The 24,435-nt window shown below is 38.6% G+C and overlaps 4 protein-coding genes across 4 annotated transcripts; 3 read left to right on the top strand and 1 right to left on the bottom strand.

The window, feature by feature from the left end:
- The first annotated feature begins 263 nt into the window (after positions 1-263).
- Positions 264-1,821, top strand: LOC104757516 (transcription initiation factor TFIID subunit 8). Its single transcript, XM_010480262.3, has one exon. It carries the CDS (start codon positions 643-645, stop codon positions 1,471-1,473), a length of 831 nt encoding a protein of 276 aa, XP_010478564.1. The 5' UTR covers positions 264-642; the 3' UTR covers positions 1,474-1,821.
- Positions 1,822-2,136: 315 nt separating this feature from the next.
- On the top strand, positions 2,137-7,154 carry LOC104759585 (bifunctional aspartokinase/homoserine dehydrogenase 1, chloroplastic). The gene is made up of 18 exons (XM_087494551.1): positions 2,137-2,526; positions 2,635-2,833; positions 2,926-3,300; positions 3,434-3,522; positions 3,620-3,923; positions 4,042-4,094; positions 4,185-4,393; positions 4,472-4,559; positions 4,647-4,760; positions 4,871-4,969; positions 5,084-5,278; positions 5,364-5,446; positions 5,526-5,751; positions 5,877-6,022; positions 6,132-6,267; positions 6,364-6,447; positions 6,540-6,632; positions 6,735-7,154. The coding sequence occupies exons 2-18, from the start codon at positions 2,638-2,640 to the stop codon at positions 6,978-6,980; spliced, it is 2,736 nt and encodes a 911-aa protein (XP_087350677.1). The 5' UTR covers positions 2,137-2,526; positions 2,635-2,637; the 3' UTR covers positions 6,981-7,154.
- LOC104757515 (phosphoribosylglycinamide formyltransferase, chloroplastic) lies at positions 7,116-8,814 on the bottom strand. Its single transcript, XM_010480261.3, has 5 exons — positions 8,283-8,814; positions 8,049-8,163; positions 7,782-7,958; positions 7,580-7,706; positions 7,116-7,484 (listed from the first exon to the last, which is right to left on the bottom strand). The coding sequence occupies exons 1-5, from the start codon at positions 8,632-8,634 to the stop codon at positions 7,371-7,373; spliced, it is 885 nt and encodes a 294-aa protein (XP_010478563.2). The 5' UTR covers positions 8,635-8,814; the 3' UTR covers positions 7,116-7,370.
- A 2,711-nt stretch (positions 8,815-11,525) lies between these two features.
- LOC104757514 (uncharacterized) lies at positions 11,526-17,899 on the top strand. The gene is made up of 5 exons (XM_087493901.1): positions 11,526-17,168; positions 17,282-17,350; positions 17,467-17,546; positions 17,619-17,719; positions 17,820-17,899. The coding sequence occupies exons 1-4, from the start codon at positions 17,026-17,028 to the stop codon at positions 17,648-17,650; spliced, it is 324 nt and encodes a 107-aa protein (XP_087350027.1). The 5' UTR covers positions 11,526-17,025; the 3' UTR covers positions 17,651-17,719; positions 17,820-17,899.
- The last annotated feature ends 6,536 nt before the right edge of the window (positions 17,900-24,435 follow it).

Below are 24,435 nucleotides of genomic sequence, written 5' to 3'. Positions count from 1 at the left end.
TAGATATATTATTAATATTATATTTTTGTATTCAGTTATTCAACTTAATGATCAGTAGTAGTTTATTCAATTCATTCAGTTTCTTCAGCTCATTTTTAATTCAATTATTCAACTTATTCAGCTGATTCAGTTTGTTAATTTGCTTTGACGTGTATGGTGGCATAAGGTGTTTTTGATGGAGCTCTTAAACTTTATTCAATCATGTTTGGAGAAAGTATTCACATGGATTCTTAGTTCTTAGGTCTTCCTGAATAAGGTTTGGTCTATTGATTTTTTTAATGCTATATTTTGTAATATCTCTATTTGTAATGATCCAAATCCTAGATCGGATGATATAATAATCTTCAAAGTTCGATAGGTTATATGACGGGACCGAACAAACAAGGGTCTCATTCACGGTTCGATGGGTTCAACCGGCAGATCGGTTTACAGTTTTTATAAATCAATGTTAACCTTTAGACTGATATTTGCGATGTAATAAGATCTTGGCTTCGTGGCTTGTACGTGCTGATTATTTAATCAAGCAACCAATGCGACGCCGGTTCGAACCTCACGATTTAGGGTTCTTTTTAATAAATCCAACCTTTACAAACTCCAATACGCCTCCTTGTTTCTCGATCCTCTCAAAAATCTCCACCACCAATGAAGCGACGCCGTAACTCCAAACTCAAATTCGAAGAACCCTCCGACCAATCACCGACAACCACGGCGGATTTCACCTTCACTCTCACCAGACTCGCCGTCAGTCAAATCTGCCAATCCATTGGATACAAAGCCACCGATTCATCAGCTCTCAACACGCTAACCGTAACCACAACCAAATTCTTACAATCCCTCGCTGGACTCGCGTCGTCGTTCTCAAACGCCGCTAATCGTACGGAGTCGAACCTCTTCGACGTCGTCAACGGTCTCCAAGACATCGCTCTATCTACCTCCGACTGTTTCCCCGGCGGCTCTACCGTGCACGATGTTGAATCCCACTGCTTGATCAAATCCGCTGTTGTCCGTAACCTCTCTGATTTCGTCAAGTATGCTCCTGAGATCCCTTTCGCTAAACCGTTACCTAGGCCGGAAAGAGACGGATCATCATCGGGAAGAGATTTGGATCACGAGGCGGTGACGGTGACTCGATCTGTGGAGTATGTTCCAGCTTGGCTTCCGCCTTTTCCTGACGCTAGTCTCTACTCCGATCGGTGTACAAAGGATGGATCTGATCACTTGTGGGAAAACTCTGTAACCGTTATTGATCGTGAAAATTTGATGGACAGTTTGAAATCTGAGAGTTGTAGAGGTAGAAAAAGCGGAAGATTACCTCAGAGGAGAGCGAGAGTGAGATTCAAAATGGAACGAGATTGTAGTGATGGTGATACCAGGTGGCGCCAGGATAATGACGCTGAATCTGGCCGCGATGTTGAGGTGAAGAAGAAAATTATAGAAGAATATATTCACTGTGCCGGCGAGTGGCCGATTTAAGTATATAGACTAGTGACTGGTTTGAAAAAAGAAAAACAAAAACCGTGAGGTTTAAGATGGATTCGAACCGGAGACGCTTGAGGACCCGTGCATTTTTGCTAATTGGTATTATACCGCACGAGCTGCATCTCTGAAAGTTTCAGCTGACCCAGTTGTTATGATTTTATACACTATTGATATTTTGGTTACTTTATTTCTTTCTATGAGATTATTAACTTTTAAATATTCAGACGTATAGTGGAATTATACATTTCATTTCAATAGTTTTTTCGTTTTGCCAAAATGAAAGAAAAGGGAAATTATTGAACCAGCCCGGTTTTAAATGAACTTTTTAAGTTGATCTTAACTTGTTTAGTCATTGGAACCAGCACACAAAGTGAACAACGGATTGGTCGCACAAATAGGTGTTTTGTTCATGAATATGATGTGAAGTGTGGTTTTTTTGGAAACTAGATTGAGAACATTGACTAGATTAGTTGTTTCTAAAAAACGATTTGGGGAAAAAACTATGTACAATTGTTTGTTTCATTTTTCTTTGTTGCTTAGGAAACTTTCTATAGTGTAACTTTTTTTTTATTATATAATAATAATAATGCAAACTACACAGGTTGGTGGGTTAAAAAATGTATATGAAAACAGAAATGTCATGTGTTTTTCCTTCTCACCAAATTCAATGTGTATAAAGCTTTTGTTTATGCTACTTGACGACTCTAGTGTGGCTGGTATAGACACATTTTATGCAGTCTTTTTCTAACATTCATTTTCACAAAGACCCAATTTAATCTCCACCGTCCATGTTTTAGAAAGTAATACAGCACGTACACGTGTTGCCCATCGAGTTTTGAGGTACACTGTTTCATTACCCCCACAGCCCCACTATGGATTCATATATATATGCACAACAATAACAAGTCGCCTTCCTTCTCAAAATTTACTGAAAGTGCCACTGTTTTCGAGTTTGTTGGTTCTCCGATCTCGGCGGTGTCTTCTTCTCCTCCGGTGGATATTCTCGTTTTGTTTAAACCTCCGGTGGTAGTGTTTGACTGAGCTACGGTATGATTCTGCTTCTTCATTTTATTTTGGATAAATTTGTCGTTGTATGGAGTGAGTATTCCACTTGTTTTTGACTTTAGAAATCGGATTTTTTTTAAATTTCTACAGGATATGCCGGTGGTTTCTCTGGCTAAGGTTGTTTCTTCTCCGGCGATGGCCGGAGATTTTTCTGTCCGCGTTCCGTTCATTTATGGGAGACGACTAGTGTCGAATCGTGTTTCTTTCGAGAAATTGAGGCGCCGGAATTGTATAGGTCACTGCGTAAGAAGCGAATTGCAGAGTCCTCGTGTCGTAGGTTCCGTCACAGGTTTGAAACTCCGACGTTGATTTTGCTTGTTAATCTGAGAAGATTTGTGATTGTTTTGTTGATGGTGATTTGTATTTTTTTTATTTGAATAGATTTAGCGTTGGATAATTCAGTGGAGAATGGTCACCTTCCCAAAGGAGATTCGTGGGCTGTACACAAATTTGGAGGAACTTGTGTGGGAAACTCAGAGAGGATTAAAGATGTTGCTGATGTTGTAGTTAAGGATGCCTCTGAGAGGAAGTTGGTGGTTGTGTCAGCGATGGCTAAAGTCACTGATATGATGTATGATCTCATTCATAGAGCACAGTCTCGCGATGATTCCTACCTGTCTGCTTTGGCTGCTGTTCTTGAAATGCACCGAGCAACGGCTGTTGACTTGCTTGATGGAGATGAACTTGCGAGTTTCTTGGCTCGGTTAAATGATGATATAAACAATCTCAAAGCAATGCTTCGTGCCATTTACATAGGTACTGGTTTTGTTTTCTCTTTCTCAATGCTCATTTCATATTGTTAGGAGGAGTTATTATGTAGTTGAATTGGATTGTTATATGTTCTTCTGAAATCTTATTCCTCCTGTTATGAACTCTTCTATCTCTGCAGCTGGTCATGCGACAGAATCTTTCTCAGACTTCGTTGTGGGTCATGGAGAGTTGTGGTCTGCTCAGATGTTAGCTGCTGTTGTGAGGAAGGTATAAAAGTCTTAGATGTTGTGCTGCGAGAATATCTTAGAACTAGTTGTTCTGGACTTTTACCATTCTTACATTCTTGTGTGCATTTTGGTTTTAGAGTGGATTGGACTGCACCTGGATGGATGCAAGGGATGTGCTTGTTGTTATTCCGACGAGCTCTAATCAAGTCGATCCTGACTTTGTGGAATCAGAAAAGAGACTGGAAAAGTGGTTTTCCCTGAACTCAGCAAAGATTATTATAGCAACTGGCTTCATAGCCAGTACACCGCAGAACATCCCAACAACTCTCAAGAGAGATGGGAGTGACTTCTCTGCAGCTATAATGGGTGCTCTGTTTAGATCTCACCAACTCACAATCTGGACAGATGTTGATGGCGTGTACAGTGCAGATCCAAGGAAAGGTATGTGCAAGCATACATTTACCTGCCATATAGTTAGGAGTAGTTATTGAGCCATGGCAGGCGTGTGTTCCTCATTATGTTTGTCTATTCTTATGCTAATATAAATGTTTCGATGCAGTTAGTGAAGCTGTTGTACTGAAGACTCTTTCTTATCAAGAAGCTTGGGAAATGGTAACTTTCCAACCTCTTTCTCTTGTTTAAATGCCTAGCTTTCCAGAATCGTTGTTTACACCTAACATTCATGTTGATATGCCTGCGCAGTCTTACTTTGGGGCAAACGTTTTACATCCGCGGACCATTATTCCAGTGATGAAATATGACATCCCAATTGTGATAAGGAACATTTTCAACCTCTCTGCCCCTGGAACAATGATATGTCGGCAGACTGAAGATGAGGATGGATATAAATTAGACGCTCCTGTCAAAGGATTTGCAACGATTGACAATTTGGCTCTTGTAAATGTAGAAGGGTGAGCTGATGGTGGATATTGTAATACATACTCGCTGATTATTTTATTTCTTATACAAACTTTGCATTCTTTTTATAGAACTGGAATGGCTGGTGTTCCTGGTACTGCCAGTGCCATTTTTGCTGCTGTCAAGGAAGTTGGAGCTAATGTGATTATGATCTCACAGGTCATCTAGTTCAACTTTCTGATTTCTTTCATTGGTTATGTCTTCCCTTTTCAATTGTAGGTTCTTAATTAATATACGTAAATCCAGGCTAGTAGCGAGCATTCTGTATGCTTTGCTGTACCTGAGAAGGAAGTTAAAGCTGTTTCTGAAGCATTGAATTCCCGATTTCGTCAAGCTTTGGCTGGTGGCCGCCTTTCCCAGGTACCTATCTCTCTTTTTCTTTATAGGATATCAACTATATTATATTATTATTGTTAAGGCATCGGCTTTTTCTCCCAACCTATGGTTTAATTGTTTTTTTTTTTTTTCAGATTGAAATCATCCCAAATTGTAGCATATTAGCAGCAGTTGGCCAGAAAATGGCGAGCACTCCTGGTGTTTCTGCCACTTTTTTCAACGCGTTAGCAAAGGTAAGCAAGTGTAGTGTTTGCAAAGAAAATCGAATGACGGTTCTATCGTTCATTTCGTATCCTTTTTGTGCTAAGAAGCTCTGCTGATACATTGCCATTCCTAAATAACTGCAGGCCAATATCAACATCCGTGCTATAGCTCAAGGTTGCTCCGAATTCAATATTACAGTAGTTGTCAAGCGTGAAGATTGCATTAGGGCACTCAGAGCTGTGCACTCAAGATTTTACCTTTCGAGAACCACTTTGGCTGTGGGGATCATAGGACCAGGACTAATTGGTGGAACCTTACTTGATCAGATTAGAGATCAGGTGAGTATCTGATCTGTATATGTGAGATTATAGTTATATACGGACCAAGGTTCAAACTGAATCATCTTTAAATTTATTTTCACAGGCTGCAGTGCTCAAAGAAGAGTTCAAAATTGACTTGCGTGTGATAGGGATCACTGGCTCAAGTAAAATGTTGATGAGTGAATCGTAAGTCAACGAACTTGATTCAATACTTGTAGGTGAACCGCATTACTGCTGTAATCCTTACACAATCATCATCTTTTAGGGGAATTGACTTATCAAGATGGAGAGAACTTATGAAAGAAGAGGGAGAAACAGCTAACATGGAGAAGTTCACCCAATATGTGAAGGGGAATCATTTCATTCCAAACTCTGTTATGGTTGATTGTACGGCCGATGCTGGTGTCGCTAGCTGTTACTACGACTGGTTGCTACGAGGAATTCATGTGGTCACTCCGAACAAAAAGGCTAACTCAGGACCACTTGATCAGGTTAAGAGTTCGATATTTGTTTTAGTGACTGTTGAATAGGAAGCTACAAATCTGTTCTTGTTGAGGTTCCGTGATTCCATGAACATAGAGACTAGTTGGTAACACTTTCCTGTTTGTAAATGCAGTATCTAAAGATTAGAGATCTTCAAAGAAAATCGTACACACATTACTTCTATGAAGCAACCGTTGGAGCTGGTCTTCCAATTATCAGCACTTTACGTGGTCTTCTCGAAACAGGTGATAAAATACTGCGGATTGAGGGCATTTTCAGGTATCTCCTGTTCAACTTGGTACCACAATAATTTGTTCAGATAACAAAAGAATGAGCTGGCTTTGCATCTTCACACACACTAATATTTTCCTTTGATGCCTTGCTGCAGTGGTACTTTAAGCTACCTTTTCAACAATTTTGTCGGCACCAGAAGCTTCAGTGATGTCGTAGCAGAAGCAAAGCAGGCAGGTTTTACAGAGCCAGATCCACGAGATGATCTATCTGGAACAGATGTTGCCAGAAAAGTACGGTTTTTTCTGTCATCAAATCGGGTTAATGCAGCCAGCTTGTGTTTGATCATTTAATGATTTTGAACCTTCTCGTATCTGCTTCTTATGCAGGTGACAATTCTTGCCAGAGAATCAGGCTTAAGATTGGATCTTGACGGCCTCCCAGTCCAAAATCTTGTGCCAAAGCCTCTACAAGTAAGTCCCTATATAATCACAATATTAATTTTCATCATCAACAAAGATAATCCTTTTGACACTTCAGTATTCTATTCCAATGTTCATCACAGGCTTGTGCATCAGCAGAAGAGTTCATGGAGAAGCTACCTCAGTTTGATGAAGAATTGTCAAAACAAAGACAAGAGGCTGAAGCAGCAGGAGAAGTAAGTAGTGCCTCTTAGCAAATTCATGTTTAAAACCGAATGCACAGCCTCGAAAAGAAGAACTAATTTCAGATTGTGTTGCTGTGTTGTCTCTGTTTATAGGTCTTGAGATATGTAGGAGTTGTAGACGCGGTAGAGAAAAAGGGAACAGTAGAGTTGAAACGGTACAAGAAAGATCATCCGTTTGCTCAGCTCTCGGGTGCTGACAACATCATCGCTTTCACAACCAAACGGTACAAAGAACAGCCTCTGATTGTTCGTGGACCAGGTGCTGGTGCTCAAGTCACAGCCGGTGGAATATTCAGTGACATTCTTCGCCTTGCATTCTATCTCGGGGCTCCATCTTAACGCAATCATTTCTTCTAGGAACAAATCTAGTAATCAAAACCCTGTTTCTTCTACATGCTAGAATCTGTAATATGGATTTCAGAGATATTCATTCTTCTTATAGATGAAATAAAAGTTTATGGTAATAAAACACTCTAGGAAAAAATGTTGAATAAAGCTTTTGGTATTACACAATACAAACAGTCTCTTGGCTTTAATTTCATCTCCTTCCATATAATTATGACAAAACTGAAACAAAACTTGAGCTTCAGAAACATTTAACAATCTATACTCTGCGCAAAAACTTCTTCTACAGCCTGAAGACTATATATAGCCTAAGGTTGAAACACTTTGATATGAAAATGGAACTAATCTGAGATCCAATGCGGTTGAACTTCATTTGTCAATGATCTAATAATACTCGTCATGGCTGTCTTTGCTTTGAATGAGAGGGACGCCATCTTCTCTCCATTTTATACGTTCTTCGCACATTGCAGCCACCACCTCAACATAGAGTTTGTGTTCCTAAACCCAAAAATAAAAAGAAAAATAAAAAAACCAATGAAATTATCTGAATTGTGAAATGCAATATTCAAAAGTATTTCTTTAGTAGTAAGTACCTCACGAAGAACCCTTTTGGCCAATTCCTCTGGTGTATCATTAGCATTCACGCGGACTGCACTTTGAGCAAGTATACGCCCTGAGTCGTACTCCTCATCGACAAAGTGAATCGTCGGACCTGAATACCTACACAATGAACCCGTTTCATATTTTCTTGCACATAAGAAAAGAAAGAAACTACACATCCGTATGCGGCTGTACCTAGCTCCCGAAGCTAGAACGGCTTTATGAACTCTCTCACCATAAAGCCCTTTGCCTCCAAAAGCCGGAAGAAGCGCAGGATGGATATTGAGAATCCGTTTAGGAAAAGCTTGCACCAGCTCAACCGGTATAAGTTTCAAATATCCAGCTAGAAGAACAAAGTCCACACCATATTCCCTGTCCATTAAACCAATGTTAAGAGTCTACATAGAATAAAAGTGGTAACACCCATTGACTAAAGAAGGAGAGAGAGAGAGAGATGGCAACCTAAGAACATCAACGAGCTCTGTAGAAGAGAGTCCATCAGATGGTTCTCGTTTCCCTTTTGGGAATACTAAAACAGGAATGCCATTACTTCTTGCATACTCAGCACCTCCACAATCTAAGATTGATTGTACAAAAACAAGTATTCAAAATCAAAACTCTGAACCAATTCTTTTGCTTTTGGAGTTCTTGTCTGATTCACTAACCCAAAGAACCAACAGAGAAGAAAGGTAATACCTTTATTGTTAGTGACCAACAAAACAACATCTCCTTGAACAGAACCAACACTGCATCCCTCATGAATCTTCTTGAAATTGGAACCACCTCCGGACACAAACACAGCAAGCTTCTTCCTTCTTATTATTATTACTCCATCTCTTCTCGAAACATCATCAACCTCTGCTACGATTGGAGCAGCTTTTACAAGTGGTGGTCCGATCCTCATCGCAAATCGGTATACGGGACTTGGGAAAGAGAAGGAGAGAGCATTCCGGGAAGGTGGCGCCAACAACGAAGGAGCAATTGAGTTGTCGCGATTCTGATTCGCCGGAAAGTAGAGCTGACTCGAGAACAATACCCGTGATTCCATTTGAAATCCCGACGGAGGTTTGTTGTCGGGACGAGTGACGGAGACTGTTTTTTCGGTCTTCTCTGCCTCTTTTAAGTCTTAACCCTTTTACAAATTGATTTTATTTACCGAACCAATGGCCTGGGCAAAATACCCAGATCCGAATATCCGATCCGAACTCGATCTAAAAAATCCTATCCAAACCCGTATCTGAAATTGTAAAATAAACTTATTCTAAATTTCTAAATCTAAAAACCTGACCCGAACCCGTTCCGAACCGAAATCTGAACGGGTATCCGAATATATCCACACTATTAATATATATAGTAGTAATATATTAGTAATATTTATAAGTTTAGACATTTCTGATAATTTAAAGTATTTAAACTGTTTCTTAGTAAATTTTGGTAATAAATACTCTAAATTTTTAGATATGTTGCGTATTATTGAATAATTTAGACTAAATTAGATACTAAAATTTTGAGTTTGTGAACTTTGGGTAATTCGAATCCGAACCCGAAATACCCAAACCGAACTCGATCTGAACCCGAAGTCTAGAAATACCCGAACGGGTCTTATACCTCTAAATCCGAAAACCCAAAAATCTGAAATACTCTAACCGAACCCAAACGGGTACCCGAATGCCCAGGCCTAGAACCAACCACATATTAATCGGGTCGCTCCACCCGAACCAATAGATATTGGGTTCCACCTAATTTTTTTTGAGAATATTATCAGATCTTCCATACACAGTAACAAACATTATCACCAATGCCACTTTTTTCTTTCTCTTTTCCCGCCAACCATACATCTATTGTCAAATAACCTTTATACCCTTCATTTTTTTTATCCAAAATTATTATTAATTTTTTCTTTGTTTCTCAGACATAAACGATCAACTCTCTCTCTTCTCATAACTCTCGATTTTTCTTTTTCTACCAGACTTTTCATCTTCTTCTTCTTCAATATGAAATTGTTATCTGAATCTCTCACTTTTTTGAGTTCTCCTGCATGCAATGATGGATTTCATCATGCAGCAGTTCTACTATGGTCGAATCCTCCGACTGCTTCGCCTCCGTCTGTCGTGGCCGGAAAAACATTTGAGACGAGTTCCAGAGTTGAGACCTCCGTCTGATTTGCTTGCCTCCTCCGTAGCAGGCTAAAACCACTAGGTCTAGTTCCAGAGTTCTTATACCCGACAATAGGTAAGCAAAATTGTAGGTCTGCAGATTCGGTGGACCAGATCCAGTCGACCAGGTTTTTGTCCATCCCTATTATGTCTTTCGTTCTCTTTGAGTGGACTATATCTGGTTGGTCTTCCTTTTTGTGTCCATTGATAACAATAAAACTTGTCCACACTGCAGGTCTGCAAATCCGCTGTCCGGTGGACCAGATCCAGCCGATCCGGTTTTTGTCCACCACTATCAAATTTGTCTACACTGCATGATCCGGTGTCTGGTGGACTAGATCCAGCCTACCAGGTTTTTGTCCACCACTATCATGTCCTTTTTTCTCTTGAGTTGGACCATATCTGTTTGGTCATGTGTTTTGTGTCTATTGCTAACAAAAAACGTGTCCACACTGCAGGTCTACAAATTCAGTGGACCACATCCAACAGCCAAGATTTTTGTCCACCACTATTATGTCCTTCATCTCTTGAGTGGACCATATCCAACAGCCAAGGTTTTTGTCCACCACTATTATGTCCTTCATCTCTTGAATAGACCACACTCAAGGTTTGGTATGACGATTTGTGTCCACAGCTAACAAAAAAAAATGTCCACACTACTACAACTTGTATATTGAAAGAGAAATGTGTTTGATATGACATAAATAAAAGGAGAACAACAAATGCCAGTTTAAGTATTAAGTTATGAATTATAAATACAGGTCATCAAATTGTGGACCAAAAATTTAGATGAGAAAGAAAATTATGTCTACAGCCAATGTTGTCTACTGCCAATGTTGTCTACCGCAGAAACTGTAAAATCTTATACCAAAATATTAATGGATAGTTTTTTCTCATTTTTTATTATAGGGGTAAATTTGTCTTTTTATTTATGCCACAAAGATGAAAAATGGCAGTTCTCACAAGAAAACTATAAACTGGCATTTCTAACAACTTTTTTTTTAATGGCATTTTTGGGCAAATTCCCATTTTTTTATTTAATTATGAAACATTATAAGGTAACATATATAGTCATATATCAATCTTCGGTTCACTGCCACATCTAGTAGGGTTTAGGGTTTTGGAGACGCTTCAATATTATTGCTTTGCTGCTGCAAATACATCTTTGCTTGATAAATCTTCTCCTCCAAAGGCTCCATCGACAAACATGAAGTACGTCGGCGAACATGAAGTACCTCTTTGCTGCAAATGCCTCTTCGCTTGATCTTTTTAATTTTATTTTATTGTTGTTTAACTGATTATCGTCGAGTTCGATGCGTGATTCTGCAGCAAACGTAACATGTGTTTGTTTTTTAATCGTTTTGGATTTCCTTGTTTGTTTCGGTTAATTACGAGGAATTTAGTCCAGCGTGATTTAAAAAAAAAAAAAAATTTAGTTGTGGTTTCTGATTATTTTTGAGTTCCATGCGGATTCTGCAGCAACGTGTGTTTGTTTCATAATATGTATGTTCATCGTTTGTATTTCCTATACGGATCCACAATAGATTATACATAAATTAAGTCCTTGTAATATTCTTGATTTGAGAACTTAATGCTAAGGATAGTACTATAGTTGTAGCTAATCTAGAAATTTATTTAGAGTATTCTACAGCACCTACGTGTGGTATGAATTGCTTCTACTGGTTTATGGAGTGAAGTTTTTTATTTATTTATTATAATTAATTCATTTTTTTAATTTTCTAAATCGATTGTTGTGCCTGGTGTCGTCATGATGGTATTTTTTTTTTTTGCAAAATTGTGAATTTTCATTAGAGAAAATAGATTGTACGGAGTACAATAGCCTTAATACATGAAAATAGAACTTACCAAAAAAAGAATAAAAAACAAGTTCTATCTTAGAGAAAATACAATGACCAAAGCTATACTAAACGAAGGTCAACCAATCTCGCAATAGCGTTTTGAAGTTTTTCATGTGACCCTTACTCAGAATTGCGTCTCTGATCTGCCTGTCCAGCGCCTTAAAGATAATATGCGGTGGAGTTGTGGTGTTGCTATGTAGACGAGTATTTCGCTCTATCCAGATGGTGTATATAACTGCTTGTGATACTAGCCTGTCGAGGGTTTGCGTAGACGTAGCATCAGAAGCATCCAACCAAGAAATGAACGCGTCCCAGGTGTGAAAAACAAAAGGATTATATCCTAGACGTCTTGTCGTTAGCAGCCAAATCTCTTCACTGAAATTGCAGTTCATGAAAAGATGTTCTCTAGTTTCAGGGTAGAGTCCGCATTTGCAGCAGGAAGGATCAATTTGCATGCCCCAGGTTGCTAGACGAGATCGCGTGGGCAGACGATTTAAGAGTGTGAGCCACATCATGAAAGCATGTCTTGGAATCGCACCCTTGTACCAAACATGTTTTGTCCAAGATTGTGGGTCTTGTCTCTCCCTTAATGCTTCCCATGTTTTCTTTGTGCTGAAAGTCGTTGAATCTTCGCCATTTGCACTCCAAAGGTAAATGTCGTGATCCGAGGACTGGGATGGTGGTTGAATAGTGGTGAGAAGAATGTGAAGTTGTTCAACTTGTGGAGATCTTGCAGGACGCAGGAGCCAACCATTTGATGAACAAGCTTGAGCCACCCTACTCTGAAGAGGGATACCAGTACGGGCGGGGCCCGTGGGACCTAGAAACTGGATGAGTTGACCGAAGGGGGTCCAATTCTCAAACCAGAAACTTACCTGTTCACCATTTCCCACATCACACTTGAGGAAGAGATTGGCAAGAGGTCGAAGGTGCAACAGAGCCTTCCAAGTCCAGGAGTGATGTTTCTTCTCATCAATAGCCCAGAAAACTTCATCTTTTATTTTGTTGTTTCTTATCCATTCTGCCCATAAGGAGTCAGCCGCTGTGAAGATTCACCAAATAAGCTTCAAACACATTGTCTTATTCCAGGTAGAGAAATGTCTAAATCCCAAACCACCTTCTTCTTTGGGTAGACATAATGTTTTCCAGGCTACTTTAGCATGAGTAGGCTTCATTATATCACCGGACCACATAAATCTTGCACAAAGTTGCTCAATATTTCTCAAGCATCCCTTTGGTAGTATAAACGCAGAAGTCCAGAAGTTGATGGAACCATAAATAACTGATGAGATTAATTCTTTTCTTCCCGCATAAGACAGAGCTCGAGCTGACCAGTTAGAGAATCTGGCTGTTACCTTGTCTATTAGAGGCATGTATTCTACAATTCGGAGCTTTCTATGCATGAGAGGAAGGCCCAGGTAACGAATGGGTAATGAACCTAGCTTGAAACCAAAAGAGGCTATCCTATCAGTTTCAAGTTGGTTCACTCCCGCAGTAGACAATTCAGTCTTGTCTTTGTTTATGTGAAGCCCAGACATCTCAGAGAACTCGTCGAGGACCTTGGTGATCTTATCTAGAGAACCATAACTCCCATAAAAAAAGAGCATAATATCATCAGCAAAAGCTAAATGCGTAACCTGCGGGTTCTCTGCTGCTGGGTGGTGACCAATGTGCCTGTTGTCATAACTCTGATTTAGCAGTTGAGAAAAAACCTCCATGGCCAATGTGAATAGATATGGCGATATAGAATCTCCCTGTCTTAAACCTTTGGCTCCCTTAAAGTAACCACATGTTTCACCATTTATTGAAAGTGAGAAACTTGGTGTTGTGATGCATTCACTGATCAGCGAGATGAAATGGGGAGGAAACTCCATGACCCTTAAGACATTTATAATGAAATCCCAATGCACCGAGTCAAATGCCTTCTTTAAATCCACCTTCAACATACCCCTTGGTGAAAGCTGATTGCGTATTTGCAATAAGTTTTGAATTAGTTCTGTTGCCAATAGCACATTCTCCACTAAAAGACGCCCTGGGATGAAAGCTGATTGCGTATTTGCAATAAGATCCGGCAAAACACTTTTAAGTCTGTTTGCCAGGAGCTTTGAAACCACCTTATAGATTGTGTTGCAGCAAGCTATGAGGCGGAACTCAGCCATTGATGAAGCATTGGGCGTCTTTGGAATGAGTGTCAGCAGCGTAGAGTTCCATTGTTTCAGAATCTTACCTGATCTATAGAACTCCAGGACTGCAGCCGTTAAGTCTGGTCCCACAATCTCCCATTGTGCAGTGAAAAATTCCACACAGTAACCGTCGGGGCCTGGAGCTTTGTTTTTTGGGAGAGAGAAAACCGCGAGCTTGATTTCCTCCATGGTGAAGGGTGAGGATAAATGTTGGATTGCAGACGCGGAGCATCTTTGATTAATGATACAGGCTAGGTCTTCAACCGAGGGTGGCCTAGCAGAAGAGGGAGATCCTAAGAAAGCTTTAAAGTACTCCACCGCAACCTTTTGGATCCCCTGCTTTGACTCCACAAACTGACCATTACCATCAAACAGATATAGTATCTGGTTCTGTACCTATCGAGTATGGATGGTTCTGTAGAAAAAGTTTGTGTTTTTATCTCCTTCCTCGAGCCAACAAATTCTTGCTTTTTGTCGAAGATAGGATTCCTCAGCTTGAGCTAACATAGACCAATGCTTGTGAGCTTCTTTTTCCCTTTCACTTGCCTGCGAAGATGGTGAACTCAAAAGAGTTTGTTGACAAGAGAGCAGATTCTCATAGGCTTTCCGCACACGCTTTTCAATCTCAGAGTAGTTATCTTTGGCGAAGGCTTTAATAACCCCCTTTAGCTCCTTGAGTTTCTTAGATAAATTCAACATCTTGGAGCAGTCAAATGCGAGAGCGTTCCACCATAACTTGATTAAGAGCGAGAATTCTAGGTTCTTGTTCAGGAGAGACAGGAACTTGAACAAAGTCTTCTGTTTAGGTTTTTCAGATTCCAAGAACACACAACATGGACTATGGTCAGAGAAACCAGGCTCACCAAAAACACCGAATGAGGTTGGGAAATTCTGGAACCATTCGTCATTCACAATAATGCGATCCAGTTTCTTTGCGATGTGGCCTAGGTCTTGTTTGTTGCTCCAGGTGAATGTATTACCACAAAAAGGAAGATCAGACAGCTTCGAGGATACTAGACACTGATTTAGCTCACGCATTCCTCTTGTAGACGTACCAACAATAGAGTTTGATTGCTCATGTTGATGAAGAACTTGGTTGAAATCACCAATCACCAGCCATGGATTGCTCAAAGTAAAAGATGAGGCTGAAAGTTCCTATATCTCTTTCCACAGAAGTTTCCTTGCTTCACTACAAGTTGAAGAGGCATAGACAATCGAAACTACCATCTCCATAGAGACAAAAGGGAGCTTTACCAGACAAACTATCATCTGTAGGGATTTAGACAAAATTTGGACCTTCACTGAAGGGTGCCAGACTACCCAGATCTTCCCAAGATCTAAAAACTCATAGTTATCCGCATAGGACCATCCCGCAGCCACAGAAGACAGAATACGCTGTGCTTTGTCAGGACTAACGTGGGTTTCGAGAATCCCACCAAAAAGAGGCTTATGTAGCCTTAACCAACGCCGAAAAGATCTCCACTTTACACAGTCATTAAGACCTCTTATATTACGACAAAAAATATCCATGGGAAGGATATGGGATTAGAGGGATAAAGGGCCTATAGCCATTTCCTTTTGATTCTTCTTTTTCAACAGCTTCTTTGAGATGACTCTGATGAATCTGTCGGACTCTGCTTCAGGGTTATCTTCTTCCTCAGATATACTGTCAGGCTCAGAGGAGATATCCTGATTGTCCTCTAGATTCTTATCTAAAGGTCGGAGTGAGAACATATTTGTGGTGAGATCCACGCATAGCTTACCATCTCCAGCATTCAAATCATAAGCTTTAGAGGAGCTTTGGTTTTGTTTCCGTAGCACCTCGTTGTTCCCTTTGTTACTTGCTTCACCCTGAACAAGTGCTTCTCTTACAGGCTTGTTAGAGATAATAAGTGACTTCGGGGGGTGTGGAGGGAGTTGCTTTGCTGGAGACGACTCTGCGAGGCAAGTCTCAACAATCGGCAGCTGGCTTTGAATAGGTGCTTTTCCTTGCTTCTTGTCTTTCTTGGCTTTGGGACAGGATTCACCAGAGTGTTTCACTGACCCACAGTGTTTGCAAAGAGGAGGCGCAGAAGTACAACGAGACACCGTGTGGCCGACCTTTTTGCAGTGGGTGCATACAGAGGGGAGCCAAAGACTAGACATTCTGATTCGCTTAATTTGACCAGACTCAAACCTTGCGTTTACAGCTTCCGGGAGCGGTTTACGAGGGTCTATGACCGTATAAACTTTCGCCACTTCGATGTTTATGAGTTTCTCTGTATGTGGGTGGAGACAAACTGGATGTCCCACCAGTCCAGCTATGTGTTCGAGGCCCTCACAGTTAAAGAATTCCAATGGAACACCATGAAAATCAAGCCACACTGGAACAAGCGAAAGTTCCGGTTTCTTTGGAGTGACATCAGGAGACCACTTTGCAACAAACATTGTCTGGCCATCAACTTACCACAGACACTGGCTCAGGATTCTCCTTCTCGCGTTTGGACAGGGGACCTTGAAGAGGAAAGTGTGCCCTTCCATTTTGGACACAGTGATGTCTCGTCGCTGTCTACTCCAGATACCATTTACTATGGCATGAACCGCTCCCCTGGAAGGTGGTTCCTCATAGAATTGCCCCAAGATAAAACTATCCCAGGCTTTCTTGTTCTTCTCAAAAACAGAATTAGGGATGGTCACACACTCCTCGCCGGAGTCAAGTGTGAAAGGCGTACCTTTTTCTGGAGAGGACTAGATTTATCCTTTACGAGATCTTTCCAAGGGTGCTCGTCTGAAAGCATTTGGGTCGGGGGATTTGTTGATAGTAGAGTGGAGGTGTCAACCTTCTCTACGATTGCTCTGGAAGTTTCGGATTGAGGTACAGGTGCCGACTCAATGGCTGGTGTAGCTCCTGCTTTTTCAATTGGGGATCTAGGGTTTCTGGGCGACACAATTTCCGTCACTGCGGGGGGGATAGAATTTGCGTCGGGGCGAATTTGGTTAGCTGACCTCTCAGGAGATGCAGGTAACGCATTAGAAGGGGAACAGATAGACACCTCCCCAGCTGATTTTGGAGATTCAGGCGGGGTATGGGTGCGAGGAGAGGAGAAAGAGGTTGCGGACCCAGTGGGGGCACCGCGATGGGGTTTTTTCTTGGCTTTGTTTTTGCCCATGAGGGGCGGCGAGGACCGACGTCGAGATCGGCGAAGGTGGTTGGAGAAGAAACAGGATCGCGTGGTTGGGAGAGAAAGTCAACTGTTTCGTCATGATGATATCTTACAGGAAGATAAGAACAAGAACAAGAAGGGCTATGAGAGCTGGGCGCAAGTTTAACAGGCATCAGATTTATGGGTTTTGTTTTGACAACTGGAGTGACACTCTTCGTCGAATGGAATGGAAGAAACCATAGTAAGGCTATAATTAAAAAAAGAACATATAAATTTGCTTCAATATCTACTGCTTTTTAGTTCTGTTTATAGACATTGTTGTTGATGAGTCGTCTCTTTGTTTTGATTATGCAGCAGTTGTTCGCCTGCGCTGAAGTACTGTTGTAGACCACGGGCAGAAAATAATTGGAAGATTCCAAAACGGTAATTAAGGCTATGAAAAAATATTTATACTTCAACTTCTTTGTTCTTTTTCTTAAATATCTTAGGAAAAAATATTCGTGCTGATGAGTCTCTCTCTGTGGATGATGATTATGCAGGCTTATTCCTTGTAAGGAGCCTTCTAATTTCTGTGAGTGTGCTGGACTACAGCGAAATAAATCGAAGGAGCCAAAAAAAAGTACATATAAATTTCCTTATATATTTTTAAAAATTTGTAGACATTTGGTGTTGATATTGTTTGATTATGCAGAGGTATTGAGGCTATGTTTGCTACAACAGTGAATAAAGGAAAATGGATTCTTTCTAATCCCCATTTTGGCGGACGATGGTGGCAGTCAGTACAATGAGGGTGTAAGTTGTGGGAATAATCCATTTGTAACCATTTATATTAAAACATAGATTAAGTTTTCTGTCATCTTATTTTGTTTATGTTGTATGTTTTACTTTCAAGGTCGTGAATGTTTTCTGGGTGTTTCGCCCCAGCTCAAGGAAAAAAAGAATGGAAGGAAAAGCCAAGGTCTTCAAGCTTTTGATTTCATAACTCATAAGCACTTGTCGGTTTTTTAGTTTAAAACAAACTACTCTTGTGTTCTGTTCTACTCTTTAAGATTCTAGAACTTGATGTTTATAACTTAGTTTTTGACAGTCGTTCATCAAACTGGGATACAAATCAGCTTGAATGGTGTTGGAAGATTTTGGTTGCCAAGTGTAGCTGATTCCGATTGATCGTGGTCTTTGCAATCATGTTGTACGAAAATTAAATGGTTTATTTACATAGTAAATCTTGATCGTTTAGATGATTGTAGACGTCATGTTGCGAACATAGATCAACATTTCTCTTCCCTACATGGATTATCATGTAACTGATCCAAACAATATTTGTTACTACGGTAATTTAATATATTTTTTGTTATTAATGTGAATTGTTGAATATTGTTATAATTATAAAAAAATAAAAAAAATTATAAATCTATATAAGTGTCAAATTTATTTTATTAAGTAATATATAAGTTATATATTTTTATAATTTTTTCACAGTTAATTCTTTCATTATTTTTCATTATACACTTATCATCTCTTGTCATTTTTTTTTTGACATTCTATTATCTTACTGATAATATATTGATTATAAACACATATCATAACTAATTTTTATTTTTTTCACCTTCTAATATTCTTTTTTCTTCTATCGACTGCGTGATGATTTCTTACTAATGTATACGTTAAAAAATCTTAGAGAATATATCTACCATTTGTTACGATGTTTATTTGAAAGTGATGTACTACACATTTAATTTGGTATAATGAATTCAAAATAATAATATACACTGACTTCTAATCGATAACATGTTTTTTCGGTCTTCTCTGCCTCTTAACCCTTTACAAGTTGCTTTATTTACCGATCCAACCACATATTAATCGGGTCGCTCCACCCGAACCAATAAATAATCGGATCCACCCAATTTTTTTTATTTAATGATGAAAGATTATAAGGTAACATATTAATCTTCGGTCCACTTCCATCTCTAGTAGGTTTAGGTTTTTGGAGACGCATTAGTATTATGAAATTGCTTACTTTGCTGCAAATACATCTTTGCTTGATAAATCTTCTCCTCCAATGGCTCGATCGACAAACATGAAGTACGTCGACGAACATGAATTAAGAACCTCTTTGCTGCAAATGCCTTTTCGCTTGATCTTTTAAATTTTATTTATTGTTGTTTAACTGATTATCCTCGATGCGTGATTCTGCAGCAACGTGTGTTTGTTTTCATGATATGTATATGCATCGTTTGTATTTCCTATACGGATCCACAATAGATTATACTTACACATAAATTAAGTGCATGTATTCTTGATTTGAGAACTTAATGCTAGGGAAAATTGCTAATATCCTAGTGATTTATTTAGAGTATTATACAACAGGTACCTGTGGTCGGTATTTGAGTTTCTGCAGTATTATACAACAGGTACCTGTGGTCGGTATTTGAGTTTCTGCGTGCTGTATTTATGAAAGCTTAAAGGTTTTTTTCACATGCCTACTTTCACAAGTGTTTCTCACTTTAACACAAAGTATCGACTAAAGTTGTATCTGCATCTAAAGCAGATTCTGTCCCATTCGCAAAGGCAAAGCTTTATGTCCGTCCTTTTTCATCATGATTCGAGAGATATATATAGCCAATACAAACTACAAAGCACCTTCCTACCAAAAAAAAAAAAAAAAAAAACTACAAAGCACCTACGAATGTTTATGATGAGATTTTTCCTAAGTTCGTGTATGATATCAATGCAAAACAGTGGAAGAAAAAAAAGTCAAAAGGAATATTTTTTTTCCAATTGGCAACCTCTGTTCTATAAGCTTTATTTATTTTAATTTTATATTCTCTACGCATATATCTCCTTTTAACAAATAAAATATATCTTACATATTGATCAGACTTATAATGTGAATAAAATAAAATATTTCAATATTTAATCAAAGGAGACGGACTCAAAACTGGAAAAAAGAGGATCAAAATAAGTCATCAAAACTAATTAGCTAATACAGTTCTAGAATAATGGATTTCTTGTCTATTAATAAATAGGAATAAGCACAATATAATTATGTGATTTTGAGAAAAACCATTAATATGTGTATTTCATTTGAATAATGTCTATTTAATTTTTTAATTTCAGTGATACGATTGTTCTGGATTTATCTATAGCAATTAGAAGTGTCCGTATTTATTAGTAACGCTAAAATGTTAACAAAAACGAAAACAAGAAAACGATAATGCATTATGCTTCTATAAATCCAATAAGTGCTTATGACATCAAAAGCTTGAAGCTTTAAGACCAGAAACATTCACGTCAAAAGCTTGAAGCTTTAAGCTTTAATTGGCTTGAGCGAAACACCAGAAACATTCACGACCTTCAAAGCAAAACATACAACATAAACAAAATATGATGACACAAAACTAATCCATGTTTAATATAATTGGTTACAAATGGATTTTCCCACAACTTACACCCTTATTGTAGTGAAAACAACGATCGTTGGGCAGAATGGGGAGAAGCATAAATCCTTCTTCCTTTATTCACTGGTCTAGCAAACTTAGAGATAGCATAGTTAGGCCGTTTAGCCTCAATACCTCTGCAAATATCTACAAATCAAACATTGAGACTCATCAACACCAAATATCTACAAATTTAAAAAATAAATATATATATTGAAATCTAAAGGTTTTGTTAGAATACCAAAATTTGAAGGTCTTGACACACTTCAAAAACGAAGTTATACGCATCAAGTTCTAGAATCTTAAGAATAGAATCATAAGATTTAATAATATAATATTCTTAAACATATTACAATTATAAAAACTTATAAAATAATATTTAAATTGCAAACTTATAAAACTTTTACTAAAATTCAAAATACAATACCAAATTTTTATGAAACAAAAAAAAACATTAAAGATAAAAAAAAACAAACAAACATATTACTTAATTAAAGCACATAAACATTTTATTTAATTAATACATAGTTTAATATCCAAATTTTAATTTGTAAAAAATTGTTTGTAAAAGATTGTATCCATTCACAGCTTACCACGTCAGCTTAGAACTGAGCCAAGATCAGTTCTACATCAAGAACTAAAAAAGTGTTCTAAACCAAAATTGTTTTGAAGTGTCTACAGATGTATGGGCAGGCTTCAGGGCAAGAAATTAATTTTCAGAAGTCAGCTATTACCTTTGGGAAGAGGATGGATCCATATATGAAGAGGCTGCTAGGGTTATTTACTGGTATAGAACAAGAGGGGGGGGACTGGTAAATACCTGGGGTTACCAGAATGTTTTAGTGGATCCAAAAGAGACTTACTTAACTTTATCACCGATCGACTTAAGTCTCGTCTAGGTGGATGGTATGAGCAAACGTTGTCCTTGGGAGGAAAGGAGGTTTTACTGAAGTCAGTTGCTATGGCTCTACCTGTGTATGCTATGTCTTGTTTCAGGTTGACGAAACATCAATGTCGCCGTATAACAAGTGCCATGGCAAGCTTCTGGTGGAATGAAAGTGAAGATAAGAATAAGATGCACTGGGTAGCGTGGGATAAGTTATGTGAGGCTAAGGAGAAGGGTGGTCTGGGGTTTAAAGACATTGGTCGGTTTAATCAAGCACTCTTAGCTAAACAGGCTTGGCGGTTGTTAGACTCCCCTGATTCTTTGTTAGCGCGTGTATACAAGGCAAGGTATTATGCTGACACAAACATCCTTGATGCAAACATCGGATACAGGCCGTCCTATGCGTAGAGAAGCATCATGTTTGGTCGGGAGTTGCTACAGAAGGGGCTAATGAAGTCTATTGGGGATGGCAGGAGCACTAACGTTTGGCTAGATAGGTGGATCCTGGATGAGCCTCCAAGGCGGCCATTTAATATAGAAATGCAGATTGATCTAAACCTGAAGGTCTCGGCACTTATAACTTCAGAGGGTGAGTGGAACACACTGGGACTTTACAACGTTTGTTTCCTCCGGATGATGTCATGAAAATTCAGTCTTTTCCTCCCGCGCCGAATATTACGGATAAATATGTGTGGGCTTTCACCAAAGATGGCAAGTATTCGGTGAAGAGTGGAAATTGGCTCCTTAACTCTGAAATATCTGCTGGAGTAATAGTTAGTGAGGCGGTTCAAGTGGTGAATGAGCTCAAAGCACAGATTTGGCATACCAAAACAGAACCAAAGATACGCATGTTCTTATGGAGAGTTTTGTCTGGTGCTTTGGCGGTGGCGGAATGTTTGAGGCGACATGGAATTCAAATGAACCCTCTATGCCAGGAGTGTCGTATGGAGGATGAAACTATCGCACATGTGCTATTTGGTTGTACCCTTGCTACTAGAGTATGGGAGGCGGCATTACTTCCATTACCACCACAGGGTTTCTCAACATCTATTGCAGATAATATGCATCACTTATTGCAGCTGATGAGTCGTGGGGACATACGGGAGGACTATCGGAATGCTATTCCTTGGATTCCCTGGGAGATTTGGAAAGCACGTAATGGATATATCTTTTCTGGGAGACTGCAGGATCCTCATGTGTTACTAGCTGGGGCGTTGGAGAACTCTGATCTATGGTTACGTCAACGAGTCAAGCAATTGGAAGCCAGTAATGTTGGTGACCAACGGGTAGCACTGAGACCAGACCGATGGAGGAAGCCATCACCGGGAACCCTGAAATGTAATATTCACTGTGCTTGGGTGAATGATCGTTATTTCTGTGGTGGAGCTTGGATTCTGCAGGATGATGCAGGGGAGGTTAAGTTTCATGCGCGTGATGCCTTTCCTCCAAGGGTGAATAGAATTTCTGCGGAGCTAGGCTGTATCCTATGGTGTTTACAAAGTCTTCGTACTCTACAGATATTCTCATGTGAAGTGTGGTTGGATTGTCAAGCTGCGTTCTTGGCTTTGGAGAACCCTTTGAGCTGGCCAAAGTATCGATCTCAGGTGGAGAAGATCTCTGGCGTCATACAAGGAATGGGCAGGATCCACTTTAAATTTTCTTCGATGAAAGCTAATTCCTTGGCTAGAGATATTGCTCACAGTGTCACCAGAGACGGCAGACTTTCTTCGTACTTATCCTTGGGTGGTCCTTCATGGTTACATGATCGGATAGAAGAAGAGAGAAGGCGCAGCTGAGACTAAGGATAGTGAAGAGTTTGATGAAGATGAGGCAAAGAGTGCAGTGGAGTTTTTTGTTAAGGCTTGGGTTATCATTACTAATGTTGTTATTTCATTGCGTTTTTGAGTTTCTGAACAATTGTTAGCCTGTTGGCTTTATTCTTTTATCAATCAAATATCTAGAGTTAAAAAAAAAAAACCATCTATTCATTATTTTTCTAATTTTTTGGGGCTTAGAATACCAACACCGCCTATAAAGATGGCCTAAGATAAATCGTGCTCTACACTTTTTGATCTATAAATTAAAAAAAAAAAAAAAAAAACAAATACATGGTGAAAAGTAAATGTCTGCTCACCAAAACTCCCTCTATCTTCCTAAACCCCAAAACTCCCTCTATATATATACTACATTTTTATTAGTTCTTCATAACACCTTCATCTCTCCACCAGTTTCATAGTCGCTCGAACATTACTGCTTCCATCACCATTTTCTTTCTCACTTACAAACAATGGAACGTGGAGGTATGATGTTTATATGTCTTAGTTATTAGCTTTTGATTTGCAAATTAAAATCTCTAAATTCTACCCATCTTTTTTTCTAATCTAATTTTCATTGTTCTTTCTACTAAATTACTTTTTTTTTGATAAATGTTATGAGTAAATTATTTTTCCACTACTTCTGTTTTTCCTAATTAATTGTTTGTATGTCATCTGTAAAAACTTGTTTAATTTAATTTAATGTGGACACAATTCATAAATATAATTTAATTTAATGTGGACACAATTCATAAACATTATTCTATCTATCTACTTATATAGGTAGAATAATATTTTTAAGAAAAATGGTATATTATAGAAGAAAAATCAAGAGCTAACAACGTACGTACAACATGAGTTAATTCATAAATATAATTTACACAAATTTTAAGTACTTCTAAAACTATATATATATATATATATATATATATATATATATATATATATATATATATCTCACAAAATAGCTATGATTTATGGGTTTACAAAAGTAACGACTTATTTATTTAAAATAACTAATAGTACTTAGAACTGTGAACATTAGAAAAAAAAAATCTCAATAATATAAATTTGTAATTATATAATTTATATTAATATTGACACATATATAAAAAAATACTTTTACCATACTATAGTATTTGTTTATATATATTTTACCTTTTTACCATGTTATCTTTCTTTTCTATTCAGCTCATTATGGTGTTGGTGTTGCTGATTTTGTGTCTATGTTCTTAGATATCCCTAAGCAACTCCAACTGTTGAAAGTTGAAACAAAAACTTGTTTGTATCCCTAAATCAACTAGGATTGAGTTTCCGATAGGAGATGATCACATGACGAGGGACAGTATTAAGTTTTTGTGGATAATGAAA

The sequence above is a fragment of the Camelina sativa genome, chromosome 17, assembly GCF_030686135.1.
Source record: "Camelina sativa cultivar CO46 ecotype springtype chromosome 17, ASM3068613v1".
Classification (NCBI taxonomy): domain Eukaryota; kingdom Viridiplantae; phylum Streptophyta; class Magnoliopsida; order Brassicales; family Brassicaceae; genus Camelina; species Camelina sativa.
This window is presented reverse-complemented; position numbering and strand designations above follow the sequence as displayed.